We start from the raw sequence: 21,464 nt of genomic DNA on the forward strand, positions 1-21,464 counted from the left end.
TTAGAACAATGTTTATACGCCAAGGTCCAGTGGTTATAACATCTGACCAGCTGTCATGGCAACTGCATCCTTCAAAGCCAGTCCGCAAATAAGGGCCACCTGCTCACCACTTGTGTTCTGACACACTTGTATTTTAAATTTCAATAGCGATGTCCTTAACATCAAAATAGACGCTCTCACTCTGACAGCTTTTGAATGATTTAATTAGCCTGAACAGGGATTAGCATGACACTTCTCCTTTCGCAACCTGCCAATTCGCAACCCGCCTGCACGGTGATTATGCATGTGTAAATTTGATAAACATTAAGGTAATTATTTAAGTTATATTTGATAAAACTAAGGTAAATATTTAAGTTGTATATGTTGAACCTGAAGGTAATTAAATATAATGTAATGTAATTATTTATGTGTATATGTGATAAACATGAAGTTCACCATTTAAGTTATAGAAAAGGGGTAGGACCATAGAAGTGTATACTTCTTCCTGCTCCTTTTAGGGCATGTAATAATTACATTTAATATTTATGGATAATTTGCTTTACATGTTTACTGTTCATTTGTTTTTTGGTCATTCTTTTTTTTTGTGTGTGTTTGTTTTCTTACTTATTATTTGTTACATGTTCAAAATAAAATCTATTCAATTCAATTCAATTCAATACACAGGAAGTTTAGGTTGTGCACACGCAATGTTCCATCAAGAGAGAAGGAAAGGCATTTTCTGATGTCTAAATCAGCCCTGGCTGTCAGTGATTATCACATGCAAACACCTCAAGCTGTCTGCCCAGTGCATTGTATTGTTATTCAAATGAAATATTATGTGAGATTTGTGTGAAGAGAAAGTGATGGATCCTACAAGGCCTCTGTGGTAACTTTTCAACAGAAATGGAAAACTTAATTGAAAAACATCTCAACAGGCAACCAAATTCATTTATCACTGCAGGCACTAGTCCTTATGGTACATAATCAAAAAAGTGTTTTTATTTTTTTGTACATATGAGAATGGCAGATGCAATGCAAAGCAGCATAGCTGAAAAATGTCACTAAATTTAAACCTATCATTCTGCAGGTTGTTAGCTGCCCTGAACCATTGCCGTTGGTCTTCCATTTCATTTCATGCTATAGCAATTCAAAATTCCTCTGCCTCTGTGAAATGCACTCATTTCTAATGGCACTATATTACGTAAACTGAGTGATTTATTATATTTTGAAACATGTCAGCTGCAATACTCTCCAGCTTTTGTGCCATTGCAATTTGTAGTTCTTTATTTTTTTTAGTGGGAGGGCAGTAAGTATGTGTTAACTGCTCAGAATGCACATCGCTCAAATGCTTCCGTTGCATGTACACATTTTTTATTTCCATGTTCATTACATGGTTGACAGACTTCCACTTGCAGCTCTATCGATCAGGCCCTTTCTATTCACAATGGCCAGTTCACTGCTTTTCAAATTGTAAGCATCTATTTATATTTTTGTATAATTTTGGTCGGGTGATGTGTGACTTGCTAAAGGACCTCAATCATTCTGCTTTCAGAAATTGTACATTATTCCACAAGGTCTTTCAACGTGTTGATAAGATTTTTTAAAATACAAATATCCAATATCTCTCACTGGCCATTATTATTATTATTATTATTATTTTACACATGCTCTGCATTTATTGGCTATTTGACCAGAAATGACAGCAGCTCCCATCTCCTGCTCACACAATGTTTTACCATAATTGTGTGGTTTAACTTATTTTAACACAGTGCAGGTTTGGCCTGTTGCCATTTGCTGTCCGTAAACTAATTTCATTTTACACAGATGGTTTCAGTTTTCCACACTCTCAGCAAATGGAACCCACCGGGTTTCACCTGTCAGTTTGTAATTGAATCCTATTAAAATCGGAACCGCTTTCAGTTGGAATTATTTCCATTAATACAAACAGTGCAGCTCAGTAAATGAAAACATATGTTGCTATGACCATTCTAAACTGCTGGGGTGTGAATACGGGACATTTATTTCATAGGGCATTCATAGCTATTTCTGGCATAAAGTGGCTTTATGAGGGTAAAGCATCCTTCAGTAGACATAAAAAGCCTAATTAAGAACAACTGGCGTCTAATTAAGAACAATTAGCAGCTCATTACAATATAGAGGCTGGTACTATATTTGGAACAAAAACCAGCATACACAGTGGATCCCCAGAACCAGGGTTGAGAAACACTGACCTATAGTATACTTGGCTGCTTAGCTAGAGAGCTGTAAAATGCATTGAGGGCTTATGTCCAAGCTCTCTAAATCAAACATGCTTTTGTTATGATTATGTGACTTATCAATTCATCTGTGAATCTCAATGGGTGCACCTGCTGTGAGTGTTTATGCAAATAGTAAATCAAAGATGATTGGTTGCTTTGATTGAAATCAAGAACTACATAAAATATGAAGCCAAATCTAACTTGCTTGGTTCGTCCAGTGATTTTTTCTGGGAGCACTTCCGGTTAAATGTCATGTTTTACTGATTTCATATTTTGCCTGCTTAATTGGGACACATTGGACAAATCAAGAGAACAATTATTTAATAAAAACTTGAAACAAGTCAGCAGCCTTTAAAGGGAAATTTATATTTCCATCTTCCCGATAGGTCTTCTGCACAAGGAATGCTTTTGAATAAGACCCAAATGAGGGACCAATGTCATGCTCAAATTTTGTGGCTTCATGGGGTTAATGAAACACTGTACAAAGTTTTTCCCCATTGTTACGATTCAAGAGTTTTGCACATGGATCTCTTTAGTATGTTTAATGAAAAAATCCATCATGTAAACCTGGAAGAAAAAAATGAAAGAAAAGAAAAAGGTCATTTACTGTATGGCCAATAACTGGCCAAACAAGACCCTCAATTTTTATGAAATAAATGAAGACATAAAATTATTATAAAACGGAACTTTTTGTATAAGACCTCAGTTCATTCTCTTTTGGTAATCCTGCTCTTTATTTGTTTTTAAATGCACAGCCAACAATGCTAAACATTTGCAAAACATTCCTTTATTATAAATAAATTATTTGTATAAAATTGGCATGCTTCAACCATTGCATTTACAGATTCACAACCCAAGGCTACAATCCAGTTAGCCGATACAAGAGACAAACTCATCTCGGTATGCAGGTCGGACAAAGTTGGACAAGAATGAAAAATCTTCACAACCACAAAAATACTTACAAGTAGAATAACAACAAACATGGTTGACTGTTTTTTATTTTTTTTCTCTTTTCTTCCATAAATTATTTTTTTTCTTCATAGATCTTTTTCTCTCTCCCCCCCATCCCCCCATCCCCCCCCCCCCTCCCTCCCCCATTTGCATCTCTCCACCGGCAGTTCTCGTTTTGTATTTGTGTTTACTTGCAGCGAGGGGGTTTGCTCAGAATGCAAAAAAAATGCAGGTGCACTCGTCGAATCAAGTTTCCCCTCTGCTGGTTCCCCGTGGCCGGCTCGAAGCGGAACGATACAAATGTCTCATGCTTGGGCGCCCGCGGGAGGTCCCCATGGTTCTCTGAATGTGACGGATTAGCGTCCGTGGACAGGAGCACCTCAGCAGTCTTTTCCAGCGCGTCTCTTCAGTTTGCATGATTGCTATAGCTGACATACGTCGTCTTAGTTGATGAAGCTGCAAAGAGAAAAGCATAAGGTTGCATGGTTTTTTTTTGTTTTCATGAAGTTCACGACAATCTGTCTGCGTTTAGTTCCGCTCAAAGGCCGTTTTGTTTATTGCATACAATGTTATCCTGTTCCTCATGCATGTCCATCAGCATTGGTCCTTTGTCTTATCTGTTATTATTTTAAATGGAAAATTCTATATCTTCACACACAGTATGTGATCTATCAAATTTTGAGATTGTGTTCATTTCCCTATAAATAGAATAAAATCATCATAAGATTATCTTTTCACCTCTTAATTTCTTTTTCATTTATCCTTCCTAGTGTATTCTATAATGAAATACTTATTGTGTATTAACATTGGCCACATCTGTATGGTCTCAGTTATCATTGCGTGATGTAAAAAAGTTTTTACAACATTTCCCACACCTGTGAGTCACCTGTTCCTTGCAATGCTCTTGTTGCTTTATTCATTAATAAGATGCTAATTCTGAGCACATTTCCTATTCCCTGTGGCCCTTTGCCTGCTGTTTAATACATAGCCAGGTTTCCAGTACACACACTGAAACGAGCTCTCGAGAGTCAAGGAGAGGGCATTAAAAAAAAAAAAAAAAAAAATAGAGACTATAATAGGTACTACTAAATCAGTTTGGAATTATCGAGTTATTACACGACTGAAATGAATGATTCCTTCAGATGTGCAATTAAAGTGACAAAATTTGATCTTGTGACTTTTATCTTCTGATGTAGTTGGGGTGGGGGGGAGTAGAGGGGAGAAGCCAGCCTGGAGACAATACAATCAAGTCATCAAAGAGATAAGAGCGTTAGAAAGAATCACACATTTATGAGGGTCGGTACAAGCGCGCCAACCATTTTCAGATAAACAATGAATTTCCATTAAAAAACCATCAAAAATAAGTAATGGGAGTGAACCTATTGGCAAAAAAAATACACACAGCTTGATTTTAGCTTTTTCAGGCAGCTCCCTCGGTGACCCCAGCAAATTGTGATTGATCACAGACCACTTTCAAAATGGCCGTACTGTTAGCCACTACAGGAGCGGGGTTCTGGGGGGCGGGGTCCGGAGAGCGGGTGGGACCGAGCGATCGAGCGCACTGCACTCACTGTTGGTCTCCATGCTCTCGCAGAGCTCGGTCTTCACCTCCCCGTTGGGGCGGTCGGTGCCCTTCTGCGTCAGCTTGCTGGACATGGTGGCGGCGGTGACGATGGCCTTGAAGCTGCGCTTGCGCTTGGGCACGTTCTGCTCCGGGTGGAAGATGATGATGTACACCTTCGGCATGTAGAGCATCCCCAGGGACACGGACGCGCTGAGGCTCAGAGAGATCGTCAGGGTGGTGGTCTGGATGTACATCTGCAAGGGAGGGAGGGAGGGAGGATGAGAGAGAGAGAGGGAGAGAGAGAGAGAGGCAAAGAAAGTCAGTCAAAGGCCTGTAATTTGCTTCATCCACAAGTTTAAACGTGTTAAATATATTGACAGAAACATATAGTGAAGTGGCAAGTCTCAATTGCGGGGTGTAAATGAAAGACACACATTTCATACTGATTTTAATAAATAAACTCTGAGTAAGCATGTGTTTTTTTGGCTTTCATTACCACTCTTCACTGATTACCTGCCACTGAGATGCTGGAGATCATGTATTATTATTCACAATTTTTTTTCTCATTTAAACTTGCTTTGTTGTTTATGTTAAATTCTCAGCAATCATGGCATGGTATTCCAAACACGCAAAGCACATAATATATTTACTGAATGGAAGATATGCATTCGCCGCTAAAAAGGAAATGAGTGAAATGTTCATGTTTCCTCATTTGGGTTGCTAAATAAAACATTGCTAACATTTACAGAAACTAAATATAACTGACATGACTGTCAAAAACAAGCAGGCAGCTTATGACCCAGGGGGTGAAGCATTCGAATTACTTTCCATCTCATTTTAAAAAGCTGAAGAATTGCTAAGATGCATCCTATTCCCTGGTCTCTGCAGCATTAAAATCCAGTGTGTTTACCAATCCTCAGCCTTGAGTAAGACTGACCCGCCCATCCTTACACCACCCAATAGAAAGTCACTCCCTCAAGGGAATCAACCCAATCAGGCGTGAATAATAACAAGCCTTCATCTAACCTGCTGACTTGATTAAAAGGGGGGGAGGGATCTCTTCAGCAACACTGTCATAAAACTGTCACAAAAAGTACAGAATGCTCAGAACACCACAGAACAAGGGCTCCCTTCAGACATCAAAATGGCAGCCACAGAAAGATGGGTGCCTCTTCCAGCCTCCCCCCGATTTAAACTGCACACTGACAGCAGGAAACCACAGAGGGGAGCCACTCATCTGCGCCCGTGTCTCCGAAACACAGCAAAGCGAGGAGAGTAACTGCGCAACAGATGGTTAGTCACGCTCCAGTCAAAACACGCCGCAGTCAGTGAACAGCCGAGAACGCGCGCCAGCGGAGAGCCTTCGCAGGAGTAAAGCATGGAAGTGCACACCATCAGGATCGGGGAATGATTGGTGAATCACCATAACAAGGTCGTTTGACTAATTTGTGTTTGAAGTAGAAAGCTTAACATAAAAACGTGTGATGACGATGTAACATTTTTTGCCTGCAGTACATCATTTCGGCTTTTTTGGCATATCAGTAGGACGACCTACATATTAATTTTTAGGACTGTGTGATTACTTTAGACAGATTAAGAGCCTCTCTCATGGGTTAAATGATACATGGTACATTTCTTCTGCTCTTAGGACTCAAAACTATGCTTTTCTTATTACAAGCTCAGTTCCCTCTGCACTATATCACACCTATATACTATGAGTAATGGGCCCAGGAACAATTCTTTTGCGGCTAATTTGGGGGTGCGGCCACTCTCTCTCTTATGTCAATGTGAAAACTGGGCCAATGCAGCACGGTGGCATTTGCAGCTGGAGTTAGAGTGCATCTCTGACAGCAAAAAATAGAAGCCAAGCCGATAACTCTAACTGAAGACACAGCCAAGGAAGGAAACCATTAAAAAAAAATCTTAAAAAAATGTTGAGAGAGAAACGAGAAAAAAAAACCCGGCACGGATCCAGGTGCAGGTAGAGTGTCCCTGGTGGAGCGTTTATGTCTCGGCACCGCGAGGGGAGGAGCGGCCATCTTCCTGCTCCAAGTAGCCGCTTCCTGACAACCGCAGTGGCTCATACTGCATGGCTCCAGACTTCAAACTACAATCCGCCATCTTGCGCATTGCCTATTCATTCGATGAGCAGATTCCATCTCTGGGGTTTTCAGTCTGACATCGCCCTGGCAGTGGGTGAAGCCATTTGATATGTGCCTCAAATAAATGCCAGTCTTTTGGGCATCCTCCCTGCCACAGTGCCACAGTCAACATTATGGATGCCATCTGCACCAGGCACACAGTACCTGATCCCTTCAAACCGCAAATGAAACCTGAGCTGTTATTGTTGGTAGATCACTCTTAGGTAGCATTATTTTTTGAAAGTGTGTTTTTTGGAATACGTTTGTTTTTCAGTTTGCTGTTCATTTATTGTTTAATTATTTTATTCTCTTAGGCCGTTTTGTAACCAGCCTTGCCTTGTTCAGTGATGTCGCTGCTCTGATATGCGCATAGCAAGTCTTACCACAATGGCCTTTTTGAGTTTCTAGATAAGAGTGCCTGTGTAAATAAATAATGAAATAAGTCTAATCATTGCTCAACTGATTTTATCCACACTTTCGCATAAACTGCCTTTGAGGGAGATGATAACAGCGAAACTTGAACTTGGATCTGTCTCTTCAGATAAAAGTTCAATTTCGTTATCTCAAATGTCCTCTCGTATTTTCATGTTGTAGTCTACAGCACCTTCATCTATATCAACTTATGATCGCATACGTTACATATACTAGATGTCCATATCTTACATATCCTGACATATGCTAAATGTGCTCTTCTGACAAAAATGTACAGATGATCTTCCTGCCACTGGCACAGGTTGCTTTGAGACCACAATGGCATTAGCAGCGAATGGCAGGCTAAACATGTAACAATGGCTATCAGAAAGCATTTTGTCAGGACGTGGTACCGCACACAGGAAGACTGAGGGGTGAGAGACAGCGGGAAAAGAGGGCTAGTTTTGTGTTCATGAGGTTGTATTAAAATAGCAAAAACACATAAATTGTATGCTTTTATTGCCATTGCATAATGTACAGTGTGTATGGTACAGGGTCCGTCTTTCAAGTTTGTAGCATGTGTTGCTTTTCTTGCATGGATTTCTAGATTCTAACCATTTTTTTTTTTGCAAAAGAGGATTTCCAAATGGCATTAAATAAGCTTTTACACACATCTTTGATCCAGTGACAGGTTTTCTAACTTTCACTGAATAAGGCACCCCCCAATGAGAAGCCACAGATCATAAATAGGTGTTGGAAGGACTATAAAAAATGAAATAAAACTAAAGCACCAGAGAGAATAAGCTCTACAGCACATATCATGGCGGCCCTGTTTGAATAATAGAACCAAGTCCCAGGTTGCTCTGCCTGTCACAGAACAACAGATGTTTGGGAATTCAGTGCTCTCTTGTACTGGTGTCATGTGATGTGGCAAATACGCAGTTATTTTTGTTAGAACCTCTTTCCAGTACATTCTCCTGCAGTCACAGAAAATAGCTGAATAGCTCGGTGCCACTGCACAACATTCTGATGCAGTACGGTATGTCTTTTTAAAAATGTACGTGCAGAACACAGGATATTAACGCAATAAATTATGATCATTTTTAGGTCCCAGTTTAATATTGTCCACGATTAGGGGTCACCCCATTCCAGTATTGTTTTAGGAGGGAGGGAGAGAGGGAGGGAGGGGGAGGGAGAGGGAGTGGGAGAGAGAGGGATAGAGACAGAGAGAGAGAGAGAAAGAGAGAGAGAGAGTTTTTTGTACTTTTTTGATCTCCTTTATTGCACAGAGCTAAAAAAAAAAACAAAACAAAAAAAACATTCTCATTCAGCATACATACAGCAGACATTCCACCACTATCCAAATCCCCCAGAAGCCATGATCATTGTTTACCAGTGTAAAAAACATCAACTCGGTGAGCAATCGCTTGTGGATTAAGCCTTCTTAAAACAAGCACAGGCTCCAATGAACCCATATCAGCCATTCTGTTCCAAGCCAGCCAAATGGCTTTCTGCCTTTCCCAGCGAGACATTTAGTAACACCACTTGTCTCTTTTTTGAGATGCTGCGCTTTGGCCATAAATAAATAGTGCATGACAATGCCCACCATCCGACTCCATACACCAGTGCCTTACTAAACGCAAGACTCCCGCCAGCCACAGACACTCAACAAAAATGTGAAACTCTGTTTCTGATACCCCACAAAATGAACACCACTCCAGCACTGCTGGATGCAGGTGTGCCTTCCCTGAAGTGGTAGAGGCAGCTGAGCTTAGGGAGTGGCAGGAAGGGGAGGGGGGATGAATCTCTCCTTCAGAATATTTTAGCTGGGCATGTTCAGTGGCATTTAAATAAAGGCCCTTTACAACATCCGTGTGAAGGTGCTAAAACTTCACCCTCTCCTGGGCATTAAACATTCTAAGTGGAAAGAATTTTTAGGACCAGACTTTTTATGAAAGGCAGCTGTCGGGTCTTGCACAGGGTCCCTATTGATAAAAGATCAAATGATCTGCAGTGGAGGACTGCGCATCAGGCTTCAGCCACATGAGAGAGAGACAGAGACAGAGAGGCAAAGAGAGAGAATCTTTGTTAACCAGGTCAATCAATTCAAGATTCAATCAATCTAATGTTATTTTCATGCTACTATAATGGTACATATTTTCTTCTACAGATGAAATCAGGTCTTAAAGAGTATATATTGTCCCTGTTTGACTCATGTGTACTTTGCTTGAGTTGTATTAACACTGAACATTTTACGGTGTATTTTACCCTATTTCAGCCAGAACAACTCACGTATTAAAATATACAGTATGCATGAATTTGTAAATACATTTTTTTGGTCTGACGCTGAATGGATCTGCGTCAGGTATTAGTGCACGTACCAGCGTGCACTACCCTATCTAACAGGGAGTACTATACATCTCCCCTATACTATACACAGGAGGAATACCAGAAAACCCCCCAGCATCTAGAAGCAGATCCAAACAGCAGGTGGTGCTGGGGTGGTGGAGGGTGAGCGCAGTTCTGAGCAGTAGCAGTGAAGCATGCAAAGCAGCACAGGCGAGCACCAGCACTGATAGGTCTGATTGTTGGCTTGAAAAGGCAGTCCACTGGTGACGTGTGCCTGTGATTGGATGGGTAAGAGAAACGAAAAGTGCTGTGTGTACGCAATTGGTTGATTATGGATACGCGCGAGTAAGTGGTTACTGGGGCTGACCAATTGGTCGGCTGCAATTTTGAGTTTCCTGACAGAACGTGCTTGGCGCATTCAGTGCGTGCCGTTCGTTTCTTCTATTTGATCTATTTCTTATTATTTTATAAAAACTTCAGTGACCCACTTGGAAGTTTGTAAATATTAGATAATGTGTTACTGATTGCAGTTTTGATTTACAGGTCAACTGTTACCTTTCCAATTAGATATGGTTTGAAAGAGTCATTTTTATCAATGGAGGCGCTACAGGTTTAAGAGAGTAGCTGCATCAATATCTATTACTTTGCAGGTCTCCGTTATATTACTGAAACTCAGATTGGCACTGCACTCAATGTTACAGCAGTAGTAGTCCATCTGGGCTTGCAACCCATAACCTATTTTTCCCACTATAAATTATGAAAGCAAGACACCATATGGCCAATATGACCAAGTTTATCAGTGCTGTCGCACCTGAAGGGTTCAAGCAAAAAACAGCATTTAAAAACACAAATGAACAGCACCCGCTAAAACCATGAAGGCCTGCATGCACAGAAACATTAGGACAGCCCTCTTTCTGTGGGTAAACAAGAGAGCAGACTTCACTGCACTCCCGGCTGATATGGCAGGGGAACTCAACACTGCTTACACACTCACTGAATTATGCATGCGCTCGATCCATGGCGAAACAGCAGCCCATATCCGGTAACCACGGGCAGAAGGAGAAGAGGGGCCCGTGACAAGCCTTTAATTTAATCCTCATCTCCCACCCGAAATATTGCACCGCTACATCGCAGCGTCTGATGCGTCGAACGTGATTGGGAATTTAAAAAGGGCCGAGTCTCCTTGACAGGGGACAGGTACGAAAAAGCCTCGCGTCTCCCCCACATCTCATAACCAATTCACTCCGCTCGAAAACCACGGGAGCCAAAAAAACCCTCTCGGCTCCTCCGCCATGATGCTTCCCTAACTCGTAATTTTGCACCCTGTCAGTTGAATCTGGCGTCTGGAGAGGCTCCCCTGAGCTCTTTTCCTTTCTTTTGAAAAGCTGCCCTAAAAAAGGCCTGTAATAAAAAGCTGTATGAATCAGAGCCTTGGAGTCGCTCGCTGACTGAGAGAACGGACTCGGGGAGCAAATCTGATTCATGGCCTTCTTTCGGCTCCGCGAAAAAAGCATTACTCAAATATCGCCCGGGCCCAAGTTATTGCAGAGATTATTGCTCCACTGTCTAAGGGACGGCTCTGCCAGCCGCTATTATCTGTGATCATTTTCTACCTCCCTCTGGGGTGAGAATGGAAAAGGTATCTTTAGATTTTTGCATGTGCGCAGCTGTGAGCTACGCTCAGCGCCACTGACGAGCTAGCAACAGCTGGGCCCATTTTGTCAAGACTAACAGGTAGCCTAAATATACTCCCAAAAGCTTTAAAAGGCAGGCAACTCATATAACATGATTTTGAGTTGATTAACACAGAGCACGCAATATGGATTTTTGAAAAGTTTCTGAACTCACAGGGAATATGTCACTGAAGAATGTTATGTACTTTCAGTTATAATTTTTTTTGCCACAGCACGGCGAAGGTTCTCTGACATTTGAGCCAGCCATGAATCAGTCCAATCCCCTGCAGTCCACATTTAGTCAATAGGCAACTGTGCAAAAATAGCCTCTCATAATTAAATCATCTTTATTTAAGGGAAATGTGAAATGATGTGGAATTAAGTATAATTTGATTTGTAACGCTACGTGGAGCATTTTGTACTTTTACGATTTTGAATTGATCTTTAAGTTTGAATCTTAAAATGCGTTGTTTTGAATGCAGTGTTGGTATCCACTGAGGCATTTATTCTTATTTTATTTTATATATTCTTTGGGAGTCATTGCCCAGAGGCTTCGATTAGCAATGTTTGATTCGGATAAACAGGAACTGAAGAGGACATAGGGGTGCATCTGCGAGTATGACATTTGCTCATGACATCACTTATTAATAAAGGCAGAAGGGATGACGAGAAGATTGTGTTCTTAGAACCCATCGCGCTCTTTTTTTTTTTGGCCGAGCTGATGCATTATCATGCGGTTCACATTCTAAGCAATTACTGCAATATCAGACTTCGTTCGGTGTGCACAAATATTCTTTATTACGGCAGTTCAGAAGCACCTTGCAGGGTAAACCACTATGACACATAATGCATTAAAATGAATTCCTCATGCGGAATGGATCTCTTTATTTTGGCCATTCGTGTAAAAGTAATGTGCCATGCGCCACAATGACGGCTCTCTAGGAAATAATCAGTGAACTCTACGGTCTCTTTATTTGATATCGCCCGATGCCCATGTCATGCAATATTGTGTTTGAGTAAAGTGGCGTGTAATTGAATTTTCGTACTTGGCGTTACACATGTGTTGCAATATCACGGGGAATAAAGGGGCTGTTCGTGGTGAGGGGTGTGTTTGCAGATTAGGTCTGACAGCTGACACATCTCTCAGAGTGGCCCAGAAGTGCACAAATGCAGTCGTGCTCTGTGGTGGTTCAGTTCCGGTCTAGTGCATCTTTCTTTCTATGGTCTCCATGTTCTCCTAGCCTTGCGACGGTTTTTTTTGGGTTTCTTTGCTTTTGTTCTGGATGACATTTGGTTGGTTTCCTCTCTTTGGTATGGTTGCGGGCTCTCGTGAAAAGACAAAGCTCTTTTCATACCATGTGAAAATGATTAAAAGCTTGAATGATTGCTAGCACATTATCAGGCTGTTGAAAATGAAGATGATGGCCATCTGTTCTCCAGTTTACTCGGTTTGTGCATGTACACGGCAGCAAAGCGACTTTGAGTTTGATCATGATGGAGAGGCACACACCTGTGGAGTGATGGCTGTGAGTGAACAACCTGTTTCAGGCCCGTGCAGAACCAGACTCCTGATTATGATATTGTGGGCCTTGCATACTCCCAAAAGTGGGAGGAGAAGTTCAGTGTTACTACGCATCCCCTGCCAAACTAATAAGGAATGAGTAAATATGTCTCTCTAGGTACAATATGTGCACTTTTCTGGTTGGAGTACATGACCAACGCCACTCATCTGGTCTACGGTAAATATGTCAGGTAAGTGAGATTTCAATACGAGAAACCGATGAAAGAAGCTAAGATGGCTTGACAAATGACAAAGCAACTAGGAATGGGAGCACAGTGTGTATGCATGTCTGTGTGTGTGAGTGTGTGTGTGAAAGAGAGAGGAAGAGACAGAGAGAGAGAGCGAGAGAGGGAGAAAGAGAGAGAGAGAGAGAGAGAGAGAGAGAGAGAGAGAGAGAGAGAGATCATTTAGAGTGAATGTCTGTCTGTCTGCACAGGTTGGGCAAAAGTGTCAAGGTCAGGTCCACTGGATACGATCGGCCACTGCCGTCAACGTCAATTCGCTAAAACCCCCCCCAGAGGACAAAGAGCTTCTGGAACAGGGACATGGCAGCCACCTTGGGTGTAAGATCACCAGTCAAAGAAAGATGAAAGAATAACAACAACTTCCAGCCCAGCAAAAAGCTTTTCAATTTTGTTATTTCTTTTCTACCAGTGACGGGAACTGCAAATGGCAAAATGCAGCCCTACGCAAAGGCTCATTTTTCTGCTTCCATTAAGTTGTAGCCAGCAGCTTCTCAAAAGGCAAACCTTCCCCCACAGAGAATGAACCAACATACCCTACATATTATCACATAGTGCAAAGACACTATCAGAATTTTTTTTCTCCCAGCAGTTACAATCCAAGGAAAGTGCCCCTACAATGGACAGAAAATCATATATTTCCAAGTGCACTGCTTCAATTCAAACCTTACAGACAGGATAAATAGTGATTATCAAAAATGCATGTGCGGCTTTAAAAGAGGATCGCATACAGTGGGACTGACCACCAGATCTGCTGAATGGTGAGAACAAAGCTGCTTCTAAAACAGAGTATGCAAGAGTTCTGTAGGAATCACTACTTGTGAGTAATGATCAAACAGTTTCTAACTAGTGGTTTGCATCTCGCAGTGTAGTCTCTGTAGTTCTGTTTGCGCAGTCTTCTGTGGACAGTAGTTACTGACCTTTCCACGCCTGCCTCCTGAAGAAGGTTCATGATCTGTCGAACAGGTGTTTGGCAGTTTTTATACATTATGATGAGAATTCTACGGCCATCAACAGCAGAGGTCATCCTAGGTCTAACAGGCCCTTACTGAGCTCACCAGTGTTCTCTTTCTTCTTAAAGATGTTCCAAATATTTGATCGTGTAAGCCTAAGGTTTAGCCTATGTCCCTGACTGAGAAAAAAAACTGTGCTTTAACCGCATGGGAATTGTTTGATTACGAATAGCAAAAATAGCAGAACAGCGGAATAATGAAGCAGGATTTCCTATTAAGGTGAATTCCACTGTATCCCATTCATGTGAAACTGCCATTTTGTTTTTTTTTTTAATGAAAAGAATATGCACATACACGTTGTGTGTGTGTGTGTGTGTGTGTGTGTGTGTGCCTGTGTGCATGTGTGTGCATGCACAATTATGAAGAGCTTCATATACTGTACTGTACCATCAAAAAACATACAGTGTTCAAAAGAATGATTTCACAAGCACTTTCCAAAGCGACTTCAAAGGTGACTATGCAACAAAAAAAAATTACTGCTGTGGATGCCACAACAATATTTTACACAAACACAGTGCACAAAACTTGTCAGATTCAACATGATAGTGTTGCCTGTAGCCATTTATGGGTCTCTCTGATGTGTGAATAAATCCGAGTCTGTCTTTAGAGATATCAGGATAGTGTCCCCACTTTATCTCGGGAAAGGATTTGAATTGTGGGTGCTCTCTCGCACATTCACGGCAGCGAGACGGTTTTTTTGGAGCAAGTGTCCCCTGCCAGCCGTTCTGCCCAGATGAAAAGCAGAAGCTCGTGCAATTCTGCGTAAAGACCCAGGCGATCGTTTCCCACGCAGGCAGAATCATCGGCTGTCTAAAGGAGAGAGAACACCAACAGCACTCTCGGTGCTATTTTTTCCATTAGCAGGAGTCTGTGATTTCAGCAAGCTCAATTTGCAATTTTGCGTGATGTGCCTAAATGGAAGCGGACATTATGTACATAAAAAATAAAAAAAAATAAAAAAGTTCTTGGTTGAATCTTTGAGCTTTGACTGTGTTGACTGTTCAAGGAAATTCTAATATAACCTGCAAATGGAAATACCGTAGTTGAAATTCACACAAAATTTGCCTGGCCCCTTGACTGCATTAAAAATCCACCGTTCCCTCGGACGAATGATTAATTCAGCTCATTGTTAAGAGCCAGGTGTGCGGCTCACTCTGATCTTTATTTTTTTTTCCTGACAAAGCAATTTCAGCAGAAATACGTGGCCGATCTTTGTGAGTGTTGAATACGTCTATGAGGAACTGTTTTTGGAGCTCTGTTACCACGTTCTTGGAGGAATTTTGACATCTGGAATGGAGGTTTCAACACTCAGTCGACAATGGAAGGAGAATTAAAAGTAATTCTCGATGATGGGGGATAGATTAAAGATGAGCAAAAGTGCTAAATCCAATAGAGCTGGCAGTTGATTATAATAGTTTAGCATAGACCAGCTTGACTTAGGTTAGCACAGCCTGATTTTAATTCATCCCACAATAAATTGATCTATGTGCCATCATAGTTTTATTCAGTCGTTAGGTATTTGCTGTACACCAGCCAATATCTGAATAAATCCCCACTCTCATGAGAAAAAAATAATCAAGAAAAATAATAAAAGCAATCAAAAATGGCCTTCATCGATATTGTCTTCATTCATGGACCCACTCTCAAAGTAAAGTCTCATCCACGATTAGAACCTATGACCTTCAAGGTCAACTCAGTAATCTGCAGGATCTGAGGGTACTGCAGCATTGCATCTCCCAGTCAGCGGAGGACCTCAGTATTTCAGAAACAGAGTCTGGAGTCACTGGCTGTGACGGAACCCAGTATGCAGTGTTTCAGTGACCTTTTCTTGAAGACTAATGAATAGCTGAGCCAACTGAGACAAACCCAGCATACACCTTATCAAACAGAAATTGGTATTTAAAAATGTATAATATGCTGCAGTACATCCCATTTCCATAAGGCTTGGCATGAAAAGGACTCATTCCTTACCCATAAGAAGATCTGCACCAACCATTCCCAACAGCAACCAATAACGGGAATACAATCATTCACTGAAATCTACAAAAAGTATAAAGCATGACCACACAAACTCATGTGATTACCTTTGCCACCAGCAGGTGAAGCAAAGGTCATTTGATTGCTGTTTTGTGTCCGTCTGTTCGTGCGTCTATACTGAACAGGTAACAGCTAAGGATTTTTATGAAACTGGGTGAAAGATGAAGAAACTAGTTTAAATAAGGAAGGAACTATCAGGCATAAGGACCCTACTGAACATTATTGCTCCATTTGTAGTTGCCTAGGTTCAATCCATAACACATCTTTTCATGTGAATGCAGTCTGGCATTTTGGCATGAAAAGGACTCATTCCTTACCCATAAGAAGATCTGCACCAACCATTCCCAACAGCAACCAATAACGGGAATACAATCATTCACTGAAATCTACAAAAAGTATAAAGCATGACCACACAAACTCATGTGATTACCTTTGCCACCAGCAGGTGAAGCAAAGGTCATTTGATTGCTGTTTTGTGTCCGTCTGTTCGTCCGTCTATACTGAACAGGTAACAGCTAAGGATTTTGATGAAACTGGGTGAAAGATGAAGAAACTAGTTTAAATAAGGAAGGAACTATCAGGCATAAGGACCCTACTGAACATTATTGCTCCATTTGTAGTTGCCTAGGTTCAATCCATAACACATCTTTTCATGTGAATGCAGTCTGGCATTTTCTCATCAAGCTATCCCAGTAACACTCTACAAGTAAAAAATTGCGCTTTGACTGTGATTTGGCACTCACCCATGATGAAAACCTAATAATATTAGATGTCAATCATACAAAACCAATATATGTGCATTTGAGAATGGTTTCTATAATGTATGTGCAAATGCAAAACCTTTAACCCCAGCTGAGCAGCGTAGTCATGGAACCATTTTATTCCTGAGCAATGGAAAGCAGTGCTTGGCAACAGTCATTATGTGAGTAGATGAAGGGTACTAGGAAGAGTGGGTTCGCTGAGGCGTTGGGTGACGCTAAGTGTCAACTTGATCTCTGCTAAGATTAAGGCCCAGTCATACAGGAATGATATCTACAAATCATAAAAATAATAATCGACCACCTGCTTAGTAGTCACGCTGGGAAAAGATACCAATGATTTCACAAAAAGGTATCAATAATTGCTTAGATGAATTTTGTCGTTGCACAACTAACATTACAGCAGATCCAGATTGCCGTCATGATGACTCTGTGGCATTCATAATACAAAACGGCCCTCATCCTAGTCTTCTCAGGCATCTGGCAGCCTTTGGGCACCGGCCCTGTCATTGGGATCGAGCCAATACAGCGGTAACCTAAGGGTACCAGGCCCACTTAAACACCTGCCTTTGTGGCAAGCACCTTTCCCGAATGAGCCACTCTACAACCTATGCAATAGCCGTCTACACTAGAAGTCAAAGACCGAGCGAATTGATATTATCAGACGTGCCATCTTGGTTTAACGGTTTTGGAAGGCACAAGACGGAGCGGAGAGTCGGAGTCAGGCGGGGTGCCAGGGCTGGCCAGGATAAGAGCACAAATCACGCTGAGGAGGATAACTTCAGACCCAGGAGATTACAATCTACTGCGTGCTAGCCTTCCCGCTGGACAAAACCTATTCTCATTCTTTCAACAAACTTGTCAATCAGTCCCTTTCGTTTAGCCACCCTCTGTCATCATTAAAATCTCTCTGAGCAGGTCGACTGCGTTTTTCATCAGTGAAACACAAAACGAAGAAAATATTCATAACGTGTCATTTTCAATCTTCAGTGTGATCACCAGAAACTGAGCAATTTACACGTGTTATTTTTAAACCTACAGTATTTAGTAACTGTACCAGAGGGACAGAATGATAACCTCACAACTTCACGCACCTTCCTACACACACCCAACTCCTTCATACCTTCCTTTCAGAAGAATTTTGTCCTAGTAAATTCACTCTCTTATTCACCTTTGCCTGCAGTCAGGAGCCTGTCCTTTCAAGTGACATTTCCCAGTCATGTAAAGTGGGAACATGTATGTGTCAAGACATTCATTAGCATTTTCTGGATTATACTGCAGTGCATATTAAATTGATATTTCATGTGATCCCATCATGCAGAAAGTGCGCAGGACGCCAAAGAACCCACAGTACATACCATAAACTACATTTCCTGTGGACTGTGGCCTTGCCTTTGTTCTACACGTGAAAAAACACTTCATATTTGACAGATCATATTTCATGATAAAAACATATAAAATAAAAAGCCCTGGCATTTTACATTGATAAGTAATACGCAGTAACCCTTTTTAACCTGTGCAGAATTCATATAAGGCAAAATCTTCAGTTATATGAAATTATAACTAAAGTTTTTGTGAAGCATTAATATCCCCAGCAGGTTTTTAAGCCTTAACAAAAACTTTAAAATGCAGCAAATCTGTAAGTCTGTAAATTTCCAAGGAGGTGAGTCAGAAGAAATCACTATTAATCAGTATTTCAAAGTTTTAAAAAAAAGCAACCATGTGATTTGATGTGCGTCTTTACCAGCAAATGTTTGCCTGGTTCAAGATTCTTGGAAATTGCTATTTTCAGAACCAGATACAAAATCTAGGCATGCATGAATTCTCAGAAATTCGTTGTACCTTTTTACATTAAAATTATTTGTAAGGTACCTGAATGTCAACAATTTATGAGCACTTCATTAAGATTTCAATAAAGCTAGCCAGTTGCAAGTGCAATTGTTTTGTCAGTAATTATTATCACTACTTCATCACTAATACACTCAACAACACTAAACTGAAAAAAAAAACAAAAAGCATCCTTTTAGTTCTTGCTGACATACTTTTTATTTGCATTAAGTAAACTTAATATATTTATTTATATATTTATTCTCTGTCCCTTCCCTGGGTACAGAGGGACACTGCTGCAATATTGTATTTTTTTTTTTTGTTTGTTTGTTTTTGTCCTCTGTGACTTTCAATGGCAGACTGGCCTTCTCTACCTGTACCTACAGTATACTTATTTAATACACACAATTTAATAGTAGGCCCTATATGAAATGTGACTGCTGTATCGACACTTGAATTTGTTTTGTAATTCTGAATGTGAACTGTATGTGCGCACTCTCCTAGTTTAAAATGAAATAACCCCAGTTTGGGTGAATAAAGTCATATGTGTGGGAGTGGGTAGATTCTGGGCTCTATCCTACCCAGGTATGAGAAAATACTCGGCTTTCAGGACAACAGGCATAGGCGAGAGTGGGGACCCAACGGTGACTGTTTTTTGAGTCATGCTTTCTGTCTGATGGCTTTATCTCAGCTCTCCGTGGCTGTCAGCCACTGTACATCTGTGGGTACACAACTATTTTTGATTGAAAGTCCATTTCCTGTCATTTAATTTGTTAGTTCAAGAGGCAACGGCTTTTAACTCTCCCGTTTAGCGGTGGGAGAATGTGTTTTCCTGAACCCCGAAATGAGAGGGGCTAAAATTAGCTGTCAGTCACATTAATCAACAAAAAAAATATATAAATGTGTGATTCACCACAGTAAAAAATTTAACAGAACGGTGATTCGCAGAAGTTCAAAAGAGTGAGTCATTAACAGTACATAGGGCCTATATACTTCTGCCCATTTTGAGTTCACAGAATCTCACTTTGCCATCACTACCGCCTCAACTGTGCCCTTATAAGTCAAATACTGCAGCTACAAGGTAACGAAACAAATGTTCCAAACCTAAAAAAAGTTATTGCACATTCTACAATTTCGTTAAAATGTCACTATTATTACAATGAATTTCTGTATAATATTATTGTATTGTATTATTATTATAATAATATTGAACAGTAGTTAATTATTTCATAATGAACTTTCAGTGAATGTAAACTTAACAGAGGTTTTATGTGTCTTTTCTGCCTGCCCTCTTCCTCTCTGTTATAAATCAGCCAATCAGAAGATAGGCTAAGTGTTTGCATTTAATTTCCACAAAACAGCAGTGTGACCCATGGCCACTGAGCATCGTGGAGGCAACATGTACCAAGCACAGACTGCACAGGACATGGCAGTCACAAAATCTGCTTTCAATATTAATATTTAACCCCCCCCCCCCCTCATTATAATGTAAACAGTTTGGGAATTGATGGGACAGTGAATGCAATATTATGACAGTATTTCAAATATAGGTCCAATTGCCACTCATTAATTTAGATGGCTTTGTAGACAACTTGGTTCCAATTTAAAATTGCCTCAATTTTGACATCTGACATTAATATATTTCACAATTTAGTCAGTGATTCTATAATAATTGTAAACCAGAGGTCCAACATCATTTCATCTGTCACGCTGTCACGAGTTTGAGTTAGGCGTACATATAGTTGTTGAAATTGCATCACACGTTCAATCACAGAGCAAATAATTCTTGGTTTAGCAGAGAAATTTGTGTCATGATTTTACAGTTATGTGTGACCGCAATACTCGGTAATGGGAGAGCTAATGAAGCAATGTTTTTTTGTAAACAAATTTTTGAGATAACAAGCAAAAAATGAAACAGTTCAACAAAATAAAATAAATTGACATTCGTCATTGTTCTTAAATACGATAAATAAATATGGGTGCTGAGCCAGTTGCCACAATGACAGAGGGCAGAAGTTTGGGGAGTGGTAATGATGTGACTGAAGCCTCGGGAAGACTGGGCTAATGAGGTGTGGTCAGAAATAAAGTGTCTCTTTAAAGAGGCTCTCTTCTCTCCTCATCTACACTACAGACCCAGCTGAAGGCATTCTGCGGTTTACTTGCGTGTGTCTCTCTCCTCCTCCTCCTGGGGCTCTGTCTAAAACTTTGTGCCGCACAAGCTAATCGAATACAGAGTAATGCACTCTTTCCCAGTGGCCTGATGGGATTGTTTTTTGGAGTTGACCCGGCTCGCATTGGTTTTTATTGGCAATATGTCTCCAAGCAACAACGAAGTCACTTATCATGCAGACACCCTATCCAAGGTGGAGGATAGGGGATGGCTGCGAATAGAGCTGCTCAGTCAACTCGACGTCTTGTTCCAGGCCATTTTATGCGACTTGAACTGAGCACTTGGACCACTTAGGCTATATGGTAAATTTTTCATTTTAGTTTCTCAAAGCAAAAAAAAAAAAAAAGTATTCAAGGGAACAAAAGCAGAAGAATTGAACCTGCAGCCCAGCCACCTGATCAGTTCCGGGAGCAACCGTACCTTCCCACTGAGCACAGAGCCGCTTCTCAGCGTCACACAGCCAATGGGCAAGAAGCGTACTTCCTGTGCTCAGTGGCTCAACATCAGCTGACATTTCCTATTGTGCCTGG

At 40.9% G+C, this 21,464-nt stretch overlaps 1 protein-coding gene across 1 annotated transcript in view; it reads right to left on the reverse strand.

The window, feature by feature from the left end:
- Window positions 1–3,004: 3,004 nt before the first annotated feature.
- The window catches only part of LOC135259000 (metabotropic glutamate receptor 8), a 161,138-nt gene continuing 142,678 nt past the window's right edge, over window positions 3,005–21,464 (reverse strand). The window contains exons 10-11 of the mRNA XM_064342799.1: window positions 4,760–5,006; window positions 3,005–3,644 (exon numbers count right to left, since the gene is read on the reverse strand). Of these exons, the coding sequence (XP_064198869.1) occupies window positions 3,595–3,644; window positions 4,760–5,006 (297 nt within the window). The 3' untranslated portion in view covers window positions 3,005–3,594. The remainder of the gene's footprint in view (window positions 3,645–4,759; window positions 5,007–21,464) is intronic.

The sequence above is a fragment of the Anguilla rostrata genome, chromosome 7, assembly GCF_018555375.3.
Source record: "Anguilla rostrata isolate EN2019 chromosome 7, ASM1855537v3, whole genome shotgun sequence".
Classification (NCBI taxonomy): domain Eukaryota; kingdom Metazoa; phylum Chordata; class Actinopteri; order Anguilliformes; family Anguillidae; genus Anguilla; species Anguilla rostrata.